Here is a 20,426-nt window from a genome sequence, read left to right on the forward strand (position 1 = left end):
TCATTCCCTCCGAGGAGCAGAATTGAAATATAGTGAAGTGGAAAAATTAGCCCTGGCTCTGGTAATGACTGCGTGGAAACTCAGGCCTTATTTCCTCTCACATCCAATTGTGGTTCTCACCAATTCTCCACTCGGGAGGATCATGACACACACTGAAGTCTCAGGGAGAATGATTAAGTGTACTGTAGAGCTCGGGGAATATGACATCGAATATAAACCTCGAGTTGCTATTAAAGCCCAAGCATTGACAGACTTTTTGATTGAGATGATTCAACCGGGAGAGGAAGAAGTATGGAGAATTTTCATGGATGGGGCATCAAACTTGTCAGGATGTGGAGTTGGGGTAGTTCTAATCTCTCCATCAGGAGAAAAGATCAAGCTGGCCTTAAGAATTGACTCCAGGGTCACTAATAATGAAGCAGAATATGAAGTTGTTCTGGCATGGTTGCAGGCTGCCCGGGAAGTCGGTGCCTTCCGAGTCATTATTTATTCTGATTCTAAGTTGTTCACCTTAGCAAGTCAAGGGAGCATATGAGGCCAAGAATGAAAAAATGCTCAAGTATCTGGGGCTCATCAAGGCCCGGGCATCGTCTCTAACCGACTGGGGTGTTGAGCAAATTCCCAGGGAGGAAAAATGCAGAAGCTGATACGTTAGCCAAATTAGCTGCTTCCATGTCAGATATAAGCACCCGAGAAGTTCTCTGTTTTACAGCGGTTAATGCTTTCCGTTGATGAAGAAGTACCATCTGCCCAAGGAAGCTCGTGGATGACCCCTCTCATTGAATATATAGTCCATGGCAAGCTCCCAGAAGATCAAGCCCGGGCTGCAAAAATCAGAAAACAATCACCCAGATTCGTCTTTTTGAATGATGTTTTATACAGGCAATCATATCAAGGCCCTCTGCTCAAATGCTTATCGGAGAATGAGGTAGAATATGTCCTCCGAGAAATACACGAGGGGTGCTGTGGGGAACACATTGGTGGGACTGCCCTATCTCGGAAAGCTATTTTGGCCGGATTTTGGTGGCCTCAAATGAATCAAGACGCTGCCCGGCTTGTTCAAAAATGCCAGGGTTACCAACACCATTCTAATTTTCATCATCGCCCCGCTGCTAACATGCAACCGATCTCAGCGTCATGCCATTTTGATCAATGGGGGTTGGATATCGTGGGTCCTTTCCCCATAGCCCGAGCACAGAAAAAATTCCTTCTTGTGGCTGTGGATTATTTCTCCAAGTTGGTAGAGGCCGAGCCCTTAGCCAAGATTACTGAGGAGGAAGTCATGAAATTTCTCTGAAAAAATATTGTTTGCAGATATGGCATCCCGAGGAAATTAATTTCAGACAATGGGAGGCAATTTTAGAGAAAGAAAATCACCTCATGGTGTCAAGAAATGAAGATTATCCAATCCTTCACCTCAGTAACCTATCCTCAAGCTAATGGTCAGACTGAAGTAACTAATAGAATCATTGTGCAAGAATTAAAAGCCCGGCTCCATGGAAATGGTAAAGATTGGATGGAAGAACTGCCGAGTGTATTATGGCATATCGAACTACACCACGAACAACTACTCGGGAAACTCCCTACAAGCCTTGTTTATAGTTCAGAATCAGTCCTACCTGTGGAGATTGGGCAATCTTCTACTCGAGTAGAATCTTACCCGAGAAACAATGATCAGTCCCGGGTCATTGAACTTGATCTGGTTGAGGAAAGGAGAGACAGAGCAGCCATTCGAATGGAAGCTTATCGCAGCCGGGTAATGAAATCTTACAACAAGCATGTTCGATCACGAGATTTTCAGATAGGGGACTTGGTCATGAAAAAGGTCAAACCAGTGGGTGATGTAGGGTAATTTGAAGCCCGGTGGGAAGGACCCTTCAGAATAGTTCGAAGAGTCAGCTCAGGGGCAGCTTATTATCTCGAGGATTCTCAGGGACACTCTCTTAAGAGGTCATTGAATGCTTTTCATTTAAAGAAGTATTATGTTTAAAAGCACTTGTATCTACTGTGTCCGCATCGAATAAAGAAATTGTTCAAGGAAATGTCTACAAAGCCCAGGGACTCATACCCTGGACCGGGAAACCGTACCCCAGTTATCTACAAAGTCCAGGGATCCGTACCCTGGCCCGGGGACCCGTACCCCGGTTATCTACAAAGTGCAGGGATCCGTACCCTGGCCCGGGGACCCGTACTCCGGTTATCTACAAAGTCCAGGGATTCGTACCCCGGTTATCTACAAAGTCCAGGGATCCGTACCCTGGCCCGGGGACCCGTATCCCGGTTATCTACCAAGTCCAGGGACCCGTACCCTGGCCCGGGGACCCGTACCCCGGTTATCTACCAAGTCCAGGGACCCGTACCCTGGCCCGGGAACCCGCACCCCGGTTATCTACAAAGTCCAGGGACCCGTACCCTGGCCCGGGAACCCGTACCCCGGTTATCCACCAAGTCCGGGGACCCGTACCCTGGCCCGGGGACCCGCACCCCGTTATCTCTCAAGCCCAGGGACCCGTACCCTGGCCCGAGGACCCGTACCCCTGTTATCTCTCAAGCCCAGGGACTCGTACCCTGGCCCGAGGACCCGTACCCCGATTATCCACCAAGCCCAGGGACCCGTACCCCGGTTATCCCTTAAGACCAGGGACCCGAACCCTGGCCCGGGTACTCCCACCCTGGATATCTCTCAAATGTGTAGGCAAAAATGGATTAAAATCCATAAGGATCTTTGAAGAGGTTCAAGTTATCTATAACACTTGGAAATATTTTAAAATGATATTCAAATGCGAAGAAAACGAAGGAAAGTATTTCATTGAAAATGAAAATATTTACAACGTGCCCGGAAGCCCGAGAATTAAAAAAAAAGCATAAGAAGAAGTCCTAATCTATTTTGGGATCTTGACCCTGGTCCTCCTCCTCCTCGTCCGGAAGAGATGCAGCGGCTTTCTCCAAGTCCGGAAAGTCCTCCCGGTCAGCTGGGACTAGGCCCGCCTCTTCGAACTGCTCCAGGCATTTATTAAAGTCCTGTTCAAAGTAAGGGAATGCTTTGCTCAGCCACCATCTTCTTGAACTCAGGGGACTTCAGAAAGTTTGCCATTTGTTCCTCTTGAGCAGTCTTTATAAGGGCCACAACAGCCTGGAAATCCTCAGCTCGGACTCGGGAGGACTCCGCCTTTGGCTTAGCTGCCGTCACCTCCGCACGAGCCTCAGCAAGCTCTGCCCGGGTCAGGTTCATTTGTATGCTCCTAGACCGCCCTCTGTCGGGCCAGAACATGCTCATGGAGCTCATTCAGCCGGCCTATCTCCTCCTGGAGTTTGGCGTGTGTCTCCCGGGCAGTCTGGGCCTGGGTATTGGCCCCCTTCGCTGCCTGGGCCACTCGCTCATTGGCATGCATGAGCATCTGCAAGCCCTGAAAACATAGAAAAGGTCAGAGAAGACGATACAAAAGGGAAAAAATGAATAATTCAATGAACTTACAGAAAAATTCCGAGCCACTCCTTCGCAAAGCAGCATGTTGGGATGAACTCCCTGGAGGTGTGCCACCTCATCAGGGCACAGAAGGCTCCGGATCATTTTGACTAGATCCGAGCTAACATCATCCCCAAGATGTTGGGGAGGACCCAGGGCATTCCCCCTGATGGGCCAGCAGAAGAACTAGTCAAAGGAGGAGGTCGGGCGATCACCTCAACCTCGTCCTCCACCACCACTGTCTCCACGATCGGCTCGACCACGGCCTTTCTCTTATGATGGTTCAAAGGAACCGAGTCCTCCTCACCAGCCTGGAAGATGTCCTCCTCTCGGACCTCGGCCTCAACCCGGACCCTGCTTTCTTCTAGCTCCCGGGCCTCAACCTCTGCCCGAGCTTGTCGCTCCTCTTGCTCTTGAACTTCCCGGGCTCGCTTCTCAGCCCGGGCCTTCTTCTGCTCGGCTTTTCTCTTGGCAGCAGCCTCCTGAAGAGTTGCCTTAATCATTTCTTCAGCTGCATCATAAATCAACATATTAGACAGTTAAGCATACAAAAAATAAATAGATCAAGGAAAGTAATTTACCAGCCTGCGACCCGGGTTGATCAAACTCATCTATCATCTGATCTACAGGGTCTTCGGGCCGGGACCCGATCCCATAATGAACCAGATTATTTCCCCCGATCAACACCGAGGATAGGAAGGACTGCTTTTCCAAAGCATCCCAGGCATGGATGAAAGAGGGAAGAAGCTTGAAATCCCGGGGAAGTTCTGGTTGCTCGGGCAGTGAAGACAAGAAGCCTGTATCACAGGCCGGGAGAGTGGGGAATTGCAAGAAAAAGAATTTGGTTTTCCATCCCTTCAAAGATGAAGGAATGTCAATAAAAAATCGGTAATGCATACGGGCCATGAAAGAGAAGACCCCATCATTAAACTGACAAGAGTAAAAGAAATGAAAAATAGAGGAGTTAATCGGGATATTTCTCATACGAAATAAAATAAAGGTGGCTGCCATGATCCTAAAGGCATTAGGGTGGAGATGATTAATGGGAAGCCCATAGAACCGGGCAGGTGTTTTCAAAGAAGTGGTGGATGGGAATCGGAGTCCACTTTTGAGTTGTTCCAGGAAGAAAGTCTGGAAACCAGGGGAGAGGTGCCTGGGTTATCACTTGGGCCGGGGATTCGGATTTTATAGTTAGATGGGATGGAGCCCAAGGATTTTACCTCCTCTAAACTACCCGGGCGAAGGGTAGAAATTACAGTAGAGAACCACAAAGGCTCTGCTACTTTGTCTTTCCCCTTGCCCGAGACCCCAGTGGGTCAGGAGGAAGACGCTTTGGCCTGTTTTTTAAGAAGGGGTCGGGAGGAAACAATAGGTATGCCTATTGGGATGTGAACGGAGGTTTCAAAAGGGGTCGGGGAGTTATCCTCCGACCGACCCCTGACTTTCTTACGGGATGTGGATGAGGTGGAATTGGACATGATGAAGAAATAGAGTAGGGTAGAGGGGACTTACTAAGAACGGTGGTGGAAAGTTGGTAGTAGAAATCGCCGGAAAGCAAGAGTGCACGTTGGAATAGCTTGAGGAGAAAATTTGACAGAGCTTCGCTACAAGTTCGAACTTGCAAATGATTTTTCGAAAATCACTTAGTTACTATATATAAGGGTAAGGGTCAATCTACACCATTGATCTAAGGAGAATCGGACGAACCAGATTGACCTAGGAAATTGGGCGGAATGATTAGGCGGGATATCTGAAATGATAGGCGCAAGGCTCGAGGCGGCATGATGGTTTATCTTCTCGGAATACGAAAAGTTTCTGTTAACTTTAAGGCTAGGTCTCACGTCAGCATTGATGTGGTGACGTCATCCTTATCATCTCGGGTAGACTAAAAACGACAAAATATTCCTCCTGATCGGGTACATAAAACTAATCGATACAGCGAGCTTGGCTCTAGCCCGACTATTTAAGGAGGAAATGATGATACCCCGGGATGTCCGGGGTCATTGATAGTGCCCGGAACCTCCCGGGCCATAGAGCCTGTTCATGGAAAGTACCCGGGTCAGAAAAATGGACTATTGACCGGGACAAGGAGAAAGCGACATGAAGAATTCATGGAAGGGCCAGTCAGTCGAGAGGCCGGGCTAGGGGAGCACCCGGGACATTATCTCCCCGGGATGTTGTATGCCCGGGCCCTCATAAGGATTCTCGAGAAGTATTTTACCTAGGCCACCTCGATATAAGTGGAGCATTTAATGGCGTCGACTTGTTAGAGTATGCACAGCCGACCTATTTCTGACACAAGTGCAAGTGGTTGATAAAATCAAGTAGGCTGGATGTGACTAGTATGAGATTTGAAATGTCAGAACAATAGAGTATAATCAGCCGCTCTACTACAATTAATGCTCAAATACAGAGAACGAGGTCATCATTGCATCCTCTACTATGAATACCAGGTTGTTTACTTGCATTTACTCTCTATTCAGATATTAATTCACACATTGAATGCTCTCATTTATTATTCATTTACTCCCACTCTCCACACCAATCTCACAGCCATCACTTGGCTACATTGGTTTTCTTGCTTGAGTTTCTCACTAACTTAAGCATCGGAGTAGGTCACGCCGGACACCTCTCCGACGCCCATTAACGTGGTTACTTTCTTGTTCGCAGATCTCTCAAATCTCTCAGGAAGAAGAGAAGTTCAGTCCAGATGTCATATTTCCTTCAACATCTTGATTGCAAATCCGGCGGAGTTCCCGACCCGACTCGTCACAGTCGCCCGAGTTGCATCAGATAACATGATGTCGCGTTTTAAATTTATTGATTTCAAATTTATATGCGTAAATTCAAAATGATATAATTTCAATAATAATTATGATAGATTTAAAATATACAAATCTTAAATTCTCAATGAATAAAATCCTTTTCGTCTAATTGAGTGAGTAATATGGGCTATGGTACTTAAGTGGGCTTAGTCGCAACAGCCCAAGCTCTAGTCTCATTTTTCGAGTTTTCGGTATTGACTGTTGCACCCGTCAGCAGTTGGTATCTGTATAAACCGACTCACTCGAGAGACCAACAGAGCAATGGCGAGCAATTCATCTACCGGTGTCTCCCTCATCCTCCCTCCGCCCTCCGCCCACGCCAAGCGCCGCCACCTCCGACCAACCATCAAAATGTCCAAAAACACAAATCCCATCACCAGCCTCACCAAAATCCTGTGGGGTCCTTCCCTCCCACCCCAACTACTCATCTCAACTGCCCGCGCCGCCTGGTCCACCGTCTGGCACCTCATGATGTCCCAGCTCGCCCCCTCAGACCCAACCGGCCGATACAACCGCCCCGCGTCCCAATTCCGCAGCCCCACGATCCAACCCCGCCCAAACCTCCACCTCTACGTCGGCCTATCATGCCCGTGGGCACACCGCACCCTGATCGTACGCGCACTGAAAGGCCTCGAAGGTTCCATCCCTGTCTCCATAGCCTCTCCGGGCGCCGATGGCTCCTGGGAATTCAGGGCTAACTCCATTTCTGCCACGAAGAATGACATGCTCGTTCCTGGTTCCGACAAGGCAAATGGTTGTAAAACCTTGAAGGAGGTTTACAATCTGCGGCGTGGGGGATATAGCGGCAGGTCTACTGTTCCGATGCTGTGGGATGTGGACAACAAGGACGTTGCTTGCAACGAGAGCTATGATATCATAGAGCTGTTCAATTCTGGATTGAATGAGTTGTCATCCAATCCGGGATTAGACCTAGCTCCTCCTCGATTGAAGAAGAAGATAGAAGAATGGAACCAAATTATCTACCCCACTGTTAACAATGGTGTATACAGGTTTTTGATCATCGCCATCGAAAAGCTCTCCGTAATTTATAAGATTAAGAAACTCAAGTGAATGAAAAGATACTATTTGTTCGAGCACATCCAGACTTACATCCAACGAGCTCTGGATTTAGGCATGGCAAATGAATAAATTTTCTCAACTTTTTATGTGATTTCGTTACAAGCCTTGACTTTTGTGATGTGATTTGTCTGCCCAATAGGTGTGGCTTTGCTCAGAGTCAAGAAGCTTACGATACCGCGGTAAACGAGTTGTTCAGTACTTTGAACATGGTGGATGAGCATTTGGTGAGCTCAAGATACTTGTGTGGTGATACCATTACACTTGCAGATGTGTGTTTGTTCACGACTTTGATAAGGTTTGATAGTGTGTACAATGTTCTGTTCAAGTGCACCAAAAGGAAACTGGTTGAATATCCAAACCTTCACGGATACTTGCGGGACATATATCAGGTAAAAATAGTTCTTTTTCACATTTTGACACCATAGTGTTGCGAAATATACTGATCTTGAAAGCAATTAGTATGTGTGGATGAATGCATCACCCTTGCATATGTCAAACATGCTGGAAAATGGGGGTCTGTTTTAATTTGAAACACAATCTGAGCACGTCTTTGAAAATCACACTAGAAATGAAACCAAATTCGGACAAGGTTTTCCTATCATTTCTTGAGAGGGACTTTAGATGATTTTGTTTTTCAGACCATTGGTCTGAATGCAAATTACCTTATTTTTGGCCAAGAACATCAAGCCCGGTTTCTGGAAGCTTGTAGAATCTGGGGTGAATTTGTTTTGGTGACAGCTTATGATTTTGAAATCTCAAACTATTAGGGATCTTGAATTGTTTGATCTCCTTGTGGACCAGATCCCAAAAGTTGCAGAAACATGCAATTTAGAAGCAATCATGGATGGATATTACAAGATCCTTTTCCCTTTGAATCCAGGCAGTATTCGACCCGTAATCCCGTCCGGTTGTGAACATGATATGCTTTCTCAACCTCACAACAGAGAATCGTCTTTGATTCAAGAAGATGTGAAGGTGTTTTCTATGTAGAAGATGTCTGTAAATATATTACATTATTTTCCCTAACAACTTTGCTTTTTTATTTGTATAGACAAAAGTATATTTAAATTATATATCTTCTAAAAAAACAATAATATATAATTACTCCAAAAAACATTTTAAAAATTAGAAATTATATATAATTAATCGAAAAAACAATTAAACTCGTAAAAAGTTGCGTTTGACTCGAGCTCAATCAAATCAAATTTGAGTTGAGTTTTTCTTGTATTATATTTGATTTGAAATATATTTTTTCATTATTTCATAGATAAATTATCAAATCTTAAAATATTCATAAAGGTAAATACTTTGTACAAGAACTATCTATATTTGGTCGAATAACATGTTTCAAGCATGTTATTCTAATAAAAAAAATATTCTTTGGGTCAGTACGATTACATAATTCGAAATAAAATTTCTAATTTAAGAACATATGTCCATCATGGGTATATATATTATTGGTGTAGTTTTTATGAAACGGATCTATTTTTGTGAAACATGTCAAACTTGCTTTATTGCTTATATTATATTTACAACATAAAGTAATATTTTTTGTACAAAAAATAATATTTTTTCATTAATGACCTAAATAAAATATTTTTCTCATAAAATTGACTATTGAGATCGTCCCATGAAAATTTTTATAATATTTTTTATGCATTCAGCGGTATTAATGCAGCTTTTAAATATTTTATATTTATTAGAAATTGGTTTTATTATTTTACTAGTTTTTAACGATAGTTTTCAATCTTATAGTATATTGACTTTTAAAATAATATTATGTCTCTTACCACACAATCATATTTTTACACATATTTATACATTAATCAATAAATTTATATTTTACATTTCCAATAATTCATTCAGCGTGTCACGTGTGTATCCGATAATGAGTTAGATTATTACTTGAAAGCAAAAGAAAGTGAGGCTTATTACTTTTTACGAATTTGTTCATAAACCGAATCAAACTAGACCGAAGTACGTGGTTTTGGTTTAAACCAAAAAGTATTTCTTTATTGGCAAAAATTTATGTTAGATAGTTTCACGAGTCGTATTTTGTGAGACATATCTCTTATTTGGGTAATCCATGAAAAAATATTATTTTTTATGATAAGAGTATTACTTTTTATTGTGAATATCGATAGAATTGACCTGTCTCACAGATAAAGATTCGTGAGACCGTTTCACAAGAGATATAATCTTTTTTATTATATTTTATTTTAAGATGAATTCAATTGGAAGTCAATCTTTCTTTAAAATGGCAAAAGAATAGATAAATTATATTAATAAAAAAAACATTAGTGGATTGGCTTTGTGATTTTTGGATTTGATACGACTTTGTTGGATTTCAAGCTTCCGTTCGAATAAATACTTTATAAGGTTTTTAGTATTTTATAAGTGAAAAAAAAAACATGAAATATTTGTTTGGATAAGATTTTTGTTAAATGTTTTTCAAAAATATTTTTTTAAAAAAAATTCTTAAATGATAAATGTTTTTTTTATAGTTTTAGAAATAAAAGTAACGAGAATCAAAACATATACTTTTTAACCGTAAATTTTTTTATAGAATAGTTGTTCAAATACAAATTATTTCTTAACTTAAATCAACTTTTAAAATATTTATGAAATTTTTTTGTAAAAACGTTTTTATAAAAATTTTTTTGTAAAAACGTTTTTATAAAAATTTTTTATAAGTTCATATTTAATTTTTCGATTAAAACCATAAAAGAGGTATATGATTCGATTTCGGTTTATCAATGACAGGAAACTTCAAAAGGCAAAGCGAATTAATTTTAGTTTTTCTGGAAAAAATAATAATTGAACACCTAAACTTTTCAAGTTTTGACGATGAAGCTTTTGAGATGATTTGACAAATGTAATTTGCAAACCTTCTTATTGCATTAATAAAATCCGAACATAATTGTATACACAATTACAACGCAATCTCGAGAATATTGAAAACTTCATATGCAGAAATTGTGAACTCAAGCTCGAGCTAGGCTAATTTTTGGGTTGGTTTGTAGGCAATGAGTTTTTGTCCCACGTTTCTATTTTATTGAAATCTTATAAAAAGATAATCATACCTCTTAAATTCTCATATACGATTTGAAATTTTGGCTAAAAATACTCGACGAATTCTAAAACGAATTTGTTATCGATCTCGAAAACGAGCCATGCTCGAGATAGGCATGTTAAACATGATACGAGCTATTAACGAAACCGAGCTCGAGCTATTCGCGAGCTTAGTAATTTTCAAACGAACCGAGAGCTTAGTAATTTTCAAACGAACCGAGATCGAGCATATATATATCCTAAACGAGTCAAGTTCAAACCTGATACTGCTCAACGAACCGAGATCGAGCATATATATATCCTAAACGAGTCAAGTTCAAACCTGATACTGCTCATCTCACGAGCTCGAGCATATATATATCCTACACGAGCCGAGCTCGAACCTAATACTGATCAGCTCGGCTCAGCTCGTTTACATCCCTATATACCATCTTGATAATGTTTCACAGAGGATAACAAACACAGCTTTTTAACTGAACATAAAAATGAAGGGTGATCGTTTAAGGTGTCCGAAATACGCAACGGAAGTTTCAAAATTATTTTTCTAGCAAAAACCGAGCACCCTAAACACTAAGATGTGTAACAAATACAATAAAACACAAAATGTCATACATAGGGTGTTTTAGAAATTACCTATCAATCACAAAGATTGATTATTGGCTTCAACCAAGTTCTAAACAACTTGGCTCTTGAATGATTGACCCTCTACAAGCTTTCTTTGTTTTTGGACTTCTTCTTTCAAATAAGGTCCACCACCAACAAGTTAAATCCACCTTACACTTGCACTATAAAATGTAAGGCATTTTTCTTTTGAGAAGAGTATGTTTTCTTCAAAAATTGAAGAACAAAATTGAAGGAAAATGAGGCTCAAAATTTCGGCCAAGTGAGATGGGTGTGGAGAATAGGGGTGGGCATTTATTCTCGGGTATCGGGTACCCGATCCGACCCGATCGGGTCGGGTATTTTTAATAAAAATCGGGTTTGTCGGGTACCCGATATTATCGGGTTCGGGTTCGGGTAATTTGACCGATACCCGATCGGGTATCGAGTACTCGAAATTTTTTGTTTTACTTTTTTTATGGGTTTGTTAAATGTGAAAAATACATGATTTTTTTTATTTTTTAGCCATAATATGATATAATGACTAGCTATAACTCGGTATAATGACATGATTTTTTGTGAAATGTGAAAAATTCATATATTTTTTCAAAAAAAAATTAAAAAAATGTTTTTTTTTTCGGGTACCCGACGAAATTACCCGAATATTTCGGGTACCCGATCGGGTTGGTGTCAGGTAGTAAAATTTACTACCCGACTTGTCGGTACCCGAAATTTCGGGTACCCGAACCCGAAAACCCGACCCGCGCCCACCCCTAGTGGAGAGAAAGATGAGTTGTTTTGGTTGTGCAAAAAGTTGAAAAGTGCATGAGCATGCCATGCCTTGTTTGTTGAAAAAGTTGTCTCCGACCCTTCACCTTCCAAGCAAGCATTTTATTTGGGCTTGTAACAATTACAAGGCCCATGGAATTTTATTTAAATATTCCAAACAAATTTGAGACCATTTAAACTTTACTTGATTTTACTCAAGCCCACTAGTTGAATAATTATTTGTTATTGGGTTCTACAAGGCCCAACGTTATTTAATTAATTCAACACTTGAATTAATTTAATTTAGTCCATAATAATGTTTATGAAAATCACAATTTTCAAATACATTATTTATTTGATCAACTTTTAATTTAGGAACACTTCCACAAATTAAAAGTTACATTGTAACGCCCCAAATTCGACGACTGTCCTCACTGTACCAAAACGAGTCTTTCCAGCGTGCTTATATCCTCACTCACACGCGGAAAACTTCCCAGGAGGTCACCCATCCCATAATTACCCCAAGTCAAGCACGCTTAACTTTGGAGTTCTTATGTGATGAGCTACCAAAAAGAAGATGCACCTTCTTGATATGAGTAGTACATATCAAATCTTTTAAGTCCTCTTCAATTGTACAGTCCATTACATTGAACAGTATCGCAATCCCTCTCATTCCGGTGTGGGATCGGTTCATTCATGTTCTCTCAACCTAGAAGCCTGCTAGGAGCCGCTCATTGTCCGTGCAACCTTCATAGCACCAGCGATCATCCCCCGCCCTCTTCGGCCCCGGGCCTCACATGCCCACCAGCTTCCGCTTGGTTCGTCCCCGAACCACACCGTACTAAGAGAGGTCGGCTCTGATACCAACTGTAACGCCCCAGATTCAACGACTGTCCTCACTGTACCAAGACGAGTCTTTCCAGCGTGCTTATGTCCTCACTCACACGCACCCTCGGAAACTTCCCAGGAGATCACCCATCCCAAAATTACCCCAAGTCAAAGCCCTCTTCAACTGTCTAGTCCATTACATTGAATAGTCTCGGAATCCCTCTCATTCTGGTGTGGGATCGGTTCATTCATGTTCCCTCCACCTAGAAGCCTGCCAGGAGCCGCTCATTGTCCGTGCAACCTCATGGCACCGGCGATCACCCCCCGCCCTCTTCAGCCCTGGGCCTCACATACATTCCCCTTATAGAAGTCATACTTCTAATTTTTCTTGTGCCTATAAACTCCTTTATAAGCTGTTCAACACATTGAACTATTTTACTTCTCAACGGGATCTAAAAAGTTAGCACTTGTGTGACCCTCATTGGTTCATTGATACAACTAGCCGTGGGTTCACATCTTAATGTGATTCGGGACTAAACATGTCCTTATATGAGCATACCCCAATTGCTCCATTCTTAATTATCAACTCTTTGATAATAAGAACGTCAGAACTCAAGTCTGATAGTACCCAACCAATCATGTTAAATGCCTAGCAGCATCGCTTACATGATTCCCTAGCTACCAAATGATAGTGCCTGCAAGAAGCATTCTATTATGGTTAGCGTACAGTACGGCCCCTTCATCTCATATATCCCGATCGATTCGACAACTATTGGTATATCGAGAGCTGTCAAAGAATCGATACTATGTGTCACGTCGTAGTTGCATCGATGGTGTAATCTATGAAACCCCTTTCATAATTACCACCATACTCTGATAAGAGATTTCATACTAAAACGTCTGCCCTTTTTATTGCTTAAAAAGTACTAAAATTTTTTTTTATATAAACACTCAATTTTCGGCCATACACATAAACCTCATGAAAATATTTTTATAAAATATTTTACCCTTTAAAATAAAACATCATCCAACTAGCATTTTAAAAATCAAGTGAAATAGTCATAAAAATGAAATCGCATGTTTTACCAAACCTAAAAACAATAAATTTGAAAAGTATAGCCCATACTAAACCTCTCAAAAATCTCTCAAAGCATAAATAAATAGTCTTAAAATCTTTAGCATAAATCATAAGTCATAATCGTAAATGCGGAAAAATAGAAGCGCTGGTCCTCGGGTTGTGTGCAACTTCAGTCCAGTCAAATCACCCGTCAAGACCTCCCTCAAACTCACCTGCATCCATCACACCTAATGAGTCTAAAGACTCAACACATCATCATCTTTATAGCAAGTAATACGTAATACAGTCAACATATAACAGTGAAAAATATTTGTACTTAAAATATCGTTTTCATGAAGATGCATAAACTTCAAACATGAACATTTTCGTAAACCTTTTATGATGCATGAACTTTAAATAGAAACATTTTCAAAATGATGCATCAACTTTAAGCATAAACACTTTCATTACATGCATCACATAAACCTTAACATTTTTCCTTTTCCTCAACATGATATAAACCTTTAACATGATCATGAACATTTTCCTTTTCCTTTTCTTTTTCCTTTGTTGAATTCAGATCGTTAATTGTGACTTTCCTGACATGACATGAACATGAAAAATCGATGGATCCATCTACATGAAACCACAGTACTGGGCGGCATGGACATCAGCAACACTCTCACCGGTCAACTGAGCCTTGGCCTATCATGATTCGAATAGAAATACGATCGTCGGGGCTCTCTCTAGGGTCTTTTCCCATAAATGGGCTCCCTCTGGGGCCTTCTCCCCTCACGATATTCCCATTCTTACGTCAAACCTCATAACCTCATATTCCTAATAATGGAAACACGATCGTCGGGCTCCCACTAGGACCGTCGCCCTCACGATATCTCCAATATTATCGAATTAGTCACAATTACTTCACTTCCTTCAACGTATTACATTCTCATTACTTTATAAAAATCATGCATAACATAACATTTTGTTTTTGAAACCAAGCATGCAACATGTCTTTTAAATGTCAACTTTAAATCATAAAAATTCATGGACATTTAAATAAATCATAATTAATCATGAACATCTCATAAACATTCATAAATAGTCATAATATCATAAAATAGCATTTAGGGCACTGCCATGACGTTTACTAATTTATAGGTGTAAAAAGACCGTTTTACCCCTAGACGTAAAATTCCTCGAATTTGACTTTTTCTTGAATTCATTGACTCTAACATATCCCAAATAATTATACATGAATTTTCTCATATTTTTATTTAGCTTAAATATTAGACTTTTTCATTTATCTTTAATTACTTGTTTTGACGGTGTTTAAATCCCGTAAAATCCCAAACTTTAATATAAAATTTCTAAATTCATAATTTAGTCTTTTTATATTATTTTAGCCCTTATGGACCATGACTCGAGCCCCTGTGAGCCGTTTTCCAATGTTTAATTAGTTTAAAACTCTAACTTGACACCTAAACTTCGACCCCAAGCCAACTTTCGATTTTCGCGAGTTACCCCCGAACCATGTCGATCCAAAACTTGACCAACATCCTAGAGTACCATACTGGACCCTAAGTTCACTAAGAAACCAACCCAAAACCCAAATACATGAACCCCTCCCTCATCCATAAGCTGGCCGAGAGATTAACTTTTCTAGGACTCCAAGTTTTGGTGCATGTGGCTCTAGCCAACGCCCCGACCCTTGAACCAAACCCATGGATTTGAATCTGAAATGAAATCCTATTCCTGGCTAAAAATAAAGGAATGAAATCCTATTCATGGCTAAAGTATAAGGTGTGGGGGAGCCGAATAAAGGAATGAAATCCTATTCCTGGCTAAAGTTGGAGATGTAAAGTGTTGAGGAGCCGAATAAAGGAATGAAATCCTATTCCTGGCTAAAAATGCAAAACACATGGATTTGAATTTGAAATGAAAAGTTCTAATATAGTCCTTTCATTACTGTATTCTTATTCAAAAAAAAAAAAAATTAGTTGCTGATGGATACTGAGTGCAAAGGAATAAAGGAGAGTGATATTTACCCTAACAGACTGATTTAAATCTCTGACAATGGTTGAGAATGGATCCCTCTATCATTTGTGATGCTAGGACTAACAACACACACACACGTTCAGGCTTTATTTGAAACGATGTCTAGACCAAGGGAAGTGCGAAGAATTGTGCTTTTGCGTTGATTGACAAGGGAATATGTTGAGTTTCGCTGAGGCTGGTTGATTACTATGAATTCACTGTCGAGCTAATTTATGTCATGTTCCATTCTATCTTGTCACCTATTTTGCTCGAGGGCGAGCAAAAGGTTAGTATTGGGGGGTTGATATAGGTGGATTTTACTTGTTTTTTCATGTCATGTTTTGTCGCATGGTGTTGCATTTATCGTTTAGATTGTATGAATTTTGTCATATTTTAGAATAAATTATGTTTTATTGTTACTCATGTATCTCGTTGGTAAAAATTCAGGAGATTCGTACAAAACTTAAGAAAAAAGAGAATTTTTGCGAAGGACGTCCGCCCGGACGCACATTTATGTCCGCCCGGGCGCTTGTGAGCTTGAAAAAAAATCAATTTTTGCGAAGACCATCCGCCCGGGCGGAAACTTATGTCCGCCCGGGCGCGCCAAAGAAGAGAGAAAAAATCAATTTCTGCGAAGAACATCCCGCCCGGGCGAAAACTTATGTCCGCCCGGGCGCGCCAAAGAAGAGAGAAAAAAGAAAATCTGCGAAGACCATCCGCCCGGGCGGAAACTTATGTCCGCCCGGGCGCACTCGTTATTTGTGGGAAGATTTTGGATGATTTCTTCCCTTAATTCTGGATGGGAATGAGATAGAAGGGATCATTACACGAAATAGGAGATCATTCAGACGAGGTTGAAGAGCCAACGGAAGCTTTGGAGAGAATTCGGCGCTTGGATTGTAGATTTGAAGCTTTCCGGGCATCGCTCTTCGTGTTTTTCGTCAACTCTAGTATTTCTTATTTAGTTTTTATCATTTGAACTTAGTTTTGTTTATTTTCGCTATGAATTTTAGTAGCTAAACTTTATAATTTGTTGGGATTTAAGGGGATCCTACTCCAAAACCTTGATATAATTAATTTACACCTCGATTTCTGATTATTCTTGATTATACTATTGTTTTATCGTGTTGTTAGAGCGTAGCTAACTTTAACAACGTCTTTATATTGCGAGTGAGTTCGAGAGAATAACTTGTGATAGGAACGAGTAGTATAATCCGTGGATCTACAATTTGCATAGATATATGAAATTGGATACGCGCCGATAGTCATAGTCCTAAGGGTCGAAAACTAGGGGATTTCATAGATCGAAATGCGATTCACTCTTGATAAATAATTAAAGACATTTAATTACTTCATTGAGTAGAATTAGTTTGGCATAGCTCGAGAGAGTGTGGACAATTGAATAGGAAATCCTGTCGAAAGCATATGATCATTATCAAATAAATTAATTAATTAACGAGGGGTAGGTGAACCGATATTCCCAACAAATCCATTTCTCATTGAATTTTAATCAACCATTTTAGATATTATCTTTCATCATTTAATTATTGAATCTTTTTATTTGCATATTTGTTCAAAAATAGTAGTGTTAAAACAATCAAATCAATGTTCGTTGCTAAATGTTCAATAACTGAAAATAATAATTGTTAAATACAGTCTTCAGTGGAACGATACTCGTACTCACGTACACTATACTATAACTTGACATCGTGCAGTTGCGATTAATTTTGAGCATATAAAACATATTTTTATTAAGGATTTCATATTGCAAGTTTTGCTCGATCAAGTTTTTGGCGCCGTTGCCGGGAATTGTTAAGTCACAATTTTATTTTTAGTTATTTTCTTTAGTATTCTCTATTTTACTTTGTTTGACACCTTCGATTTCTTCACAGATATCTCATCCAGTGCATGCCAAAGTCACTTGACGTGGAGCTTGAGCAGTTTGACCCTGAAATTGAAAGAACTTTCCGCAGGAGAAGACAACAGCAGAGACTGAAAGAACTGATGCAGAGGCACGAGAACGATCATGAGGAGGAACACCATGATGCTAGACGTGTTGAGATGCCACGCCGCATACCGATGCTGGAGTATGCCCAACCTTCTTTGGATGGAGCACGCCCCAGCATTGTGAGGCCTATGGTGCGGGCAAACCAGTTTGAAATCAAACCAGCTATAATTTAGATGATTCAGAACACAGTCCAGTTTGGAGGATCTGCAGTAGATGACCCAAACACGCACATCGCATATTTTCTTGAAATTTGCGATACGTTTAAATTCAATGGAGTTTCTGATGATGCTGTTAGATTGCGTTTGTTTCCTTTCTCCTTGTGTGATAAAGCTAAAGCTTGGTTGAATTGTTTGCCTGTAGGTTCAATCACCACATGGGAGGATATGGCGAAAGCGTTTCTCATCAAATATTTTCCTCCATCTAAGACCATGAAGCTTCGGGCAGACATCACCACCTTTGCTCAATTCGAGCAGGAGTCGTTGTATGAGGCATGGGAGCGCTTCAAAGATCTCTTACGTAGATGCCCACATCACGAGTTGCCACTTGGGTTAGTTGTTCAAACCTTTTATTATGGTTTACTTACTCCTAATCGTACTATGATAGATTGATACGATCGGTTAGGGGGATCACCGTTGAGCTACAATAGCTCGGTTCTTGAAATATTGAACACCGACAATTAAATCGAGTTTGGTTAAAAACCAAGCGGAAGATACTCGAAATAATCCTTCGTAGAAACCGATTAAATATTTTGTAAACCATTTAAAATATATGTAATTTGAATGAGTAAAAATATTCAGTTGAAGCATTTTATCAAACACTTGGTATACAATATTTTGGTATTTGAAGAAGACATAAAATGCTTCAACAATGCATCTTTAAAAACAGTGAAAATGATAAGCAAATGCAATAAACAAATAGACACGAATTTGTTTATGGATGTTCGGAGATTTCAAACACTTCTATGTCACCCCTTCTTCCCCTTGGGAAAGATCCACTAGAAGACTTTGATTTATACAACTACTTGTACAAACCCATTCCGGAAGGGCAGCACCCAACTAGAACTCCTAGCACTCAAGATTGTAGGCAGCACCTCACAATCAGCATATTGTTTAATGTCTCATATGCAAAGAATACATACACAAGTTTATTGTCTTTGTGCAAGACTCACTCAACTACTCTTTGAAGTTCAAATCTCTTGTATATGTGTGAATGATTGTGTGTGAGGAATTTATCATTTACAGTGTATATCTCAAATGTATCCTCACACAAGGGCTTGTGCTCTCAACTAGCTGATATCTTCATGCTAACTGCCCATGCTTTGAATCCACTTCAAAAGCTCTTGTTTGATCTTCAATATATTGTATTTATAGGCTCCAACACTGATATATACGTTAGACACAAGAATATGACCGTTGGAAAGTTTCTGTACTGTTTCTGGAATTGCAACGGTCAAATTCGTCTTGCTGGACATTTTCTCGACTGGTCAACTCTGGTCAACTGGTCAACTCAACTGGTCAATCAGTTCAACTGGTTCAGTTGGTCTGGTTCAGTTGGACTGGTTTAACTGGTCTTCAGCTGGTCTGGTTCAGTTTCAGCTGGTTCAGTTCAGCTGGTCTGGTTCAACTGGTCTTTAGCTGGTGTGCTGAAATCAGCCTAGCTGATTTCAGTTTGTGCAGAACCAGTAAGTTCATCGTCATTTATCAGCATCTTAAGCTTTGATTCAGACTTTGACTTCTGAAGATGATTTGTAGATCATCGTCTTATCTTTCCAACGCATACTGAATTGCTTCATTTCAATAACCGAGCTGAGAGATATGACCAAAATACCGCAGCTGCTCAAACTCAACTGATTGCTGTTTTCGTGTGATCAGTTCGGTAATTGATCGATCAGTTAGACCATGATAACATCCGATTTTGCCCAACTGACGTGAAACACGATTTGTTCCAAACTGAGTTTTCTAATCAGTCCAGTTGGCGGATTGTCATTTGGATGATCCAGTTGAGAGATATCATCAAAATACTGAAGTTCGCCAGAAATTCAGTTTGTGCAAAATTCAGTTTCAGCTTGCTTCTTGTGTTTTCAACTTCACACTTGAGTAAATATGTTAGAAACACATTAACAAGTTTTGTTAACATCAAAATCAAGATTGCGAACTTGAAAAGTTCCAACATAGATGCTGCTGCATGTGGAAACCTATTGAGGAAGACTGCTGAAGAGGGATATGAGTTGTTGAAGGAGATGGCTGCTAGCAGCTATCATCCTCAATCTGAAAGAAACAATCTGCGGAGAAGTGCGAGAGTTCACCAGGTAACTGATATTTCTGCTATTACTGCACAACTTGAGGTTTTGAACAGGAAACTAGATGGCTTGAACATGGGTGGCACAACTATGCGTGTTCAAGAGATATTCTGTTAAAAGTGTGGAGATGAACATTTTGTGAAGGACTGTCAAGATGACAATCCATTTTATGTGCAAAATGAGGCACCGGTGAATCAAGTGGGAGTCCACAACCGTCCAAGGAATGATCCATATTCAAACACATATAACCCTGGATAGAGGCAACATCCCAACTTCTCATGGGGCGGTCAAAACAGTCAGAATCGACCGCAAGGAGGACAACCATATAGGAAACAACCGATGTATAGATCTGATCCTCCTAGAGAAGAGAAGTCCAACCTGGAGCA

The 20,426-nt window shown here is 40.4% G+C and overlaps 2 protein-coding genes and 1 non-coding gene across 3 annotated transcripts; 2 read left to right on the forward strand and 1 right to left on the reverse strand.

Annotated features, from left to right (window-relative positions):
• Nucleotides 1–1,393: 1,393 nt before the first annotated feature.
• Nucleotides 1,394–1,852, forward strand: LOC142510673 (uncharacterized). The gene has a single exon (XM_075619623.1). It carries the CDS (start codon nt 1,394–1,396, stop codon nt 1,850–1,852), a length of 459 nt encoding a protein of 152 aa, XP_075475738.1.
• Nucleotides 1,853–6,489: 4,637 nt separating this feature from the next.
• LOC142545118 (uncharacterized) lies at nt 6,490–8,442 on the forward strand. The gene is made up of 3 exons (XM_075652097.1): nt 6,490–7,301; nt 7,511–7,760; nt 8,173–8,442. The coding sequence occupies exons 1-3, from the start codon at nt 6,553–6,555 to the stop codon at nt 8,359–8,361; spliced, it is 1,188 nt and encodes a 395-aa protein (XP_075508212.1). The 5' UTR covers nt 6,490–6,552; the 3' UTR covers nt 8,362–8,442.
• A 9,731-nt stretch (nt 8,443–18,173) lies between these two features.
• On the reverse strand, nt 18,174–18,279 carry LOC142521271 (small nucleolar RNA R71). Its single transcript, XR_012814116.1, has one exon. It is a non-coding gene; the product is annotated as a small nucleolar RNA R71 (small nucleolar RNA).
• Nucleotides 18,280–20,426: the final 2,147 nt, after the last annotated feature.

This window comes from Primulina tabacum, chromosome 1, assembly GCF_025594145.1.
Source record: "Primulina tabacum isolate GXHZ01 chromosome 1, ASM2559414v2, whole genome shotgun sequence".
NCBI classification, from domain to species: Eukaryota; Viridiplantae; Streptophyta; class Magnoliopsida; order Lamiales; family Gesneriaceae; genus Primulina; species Primulina tabacum.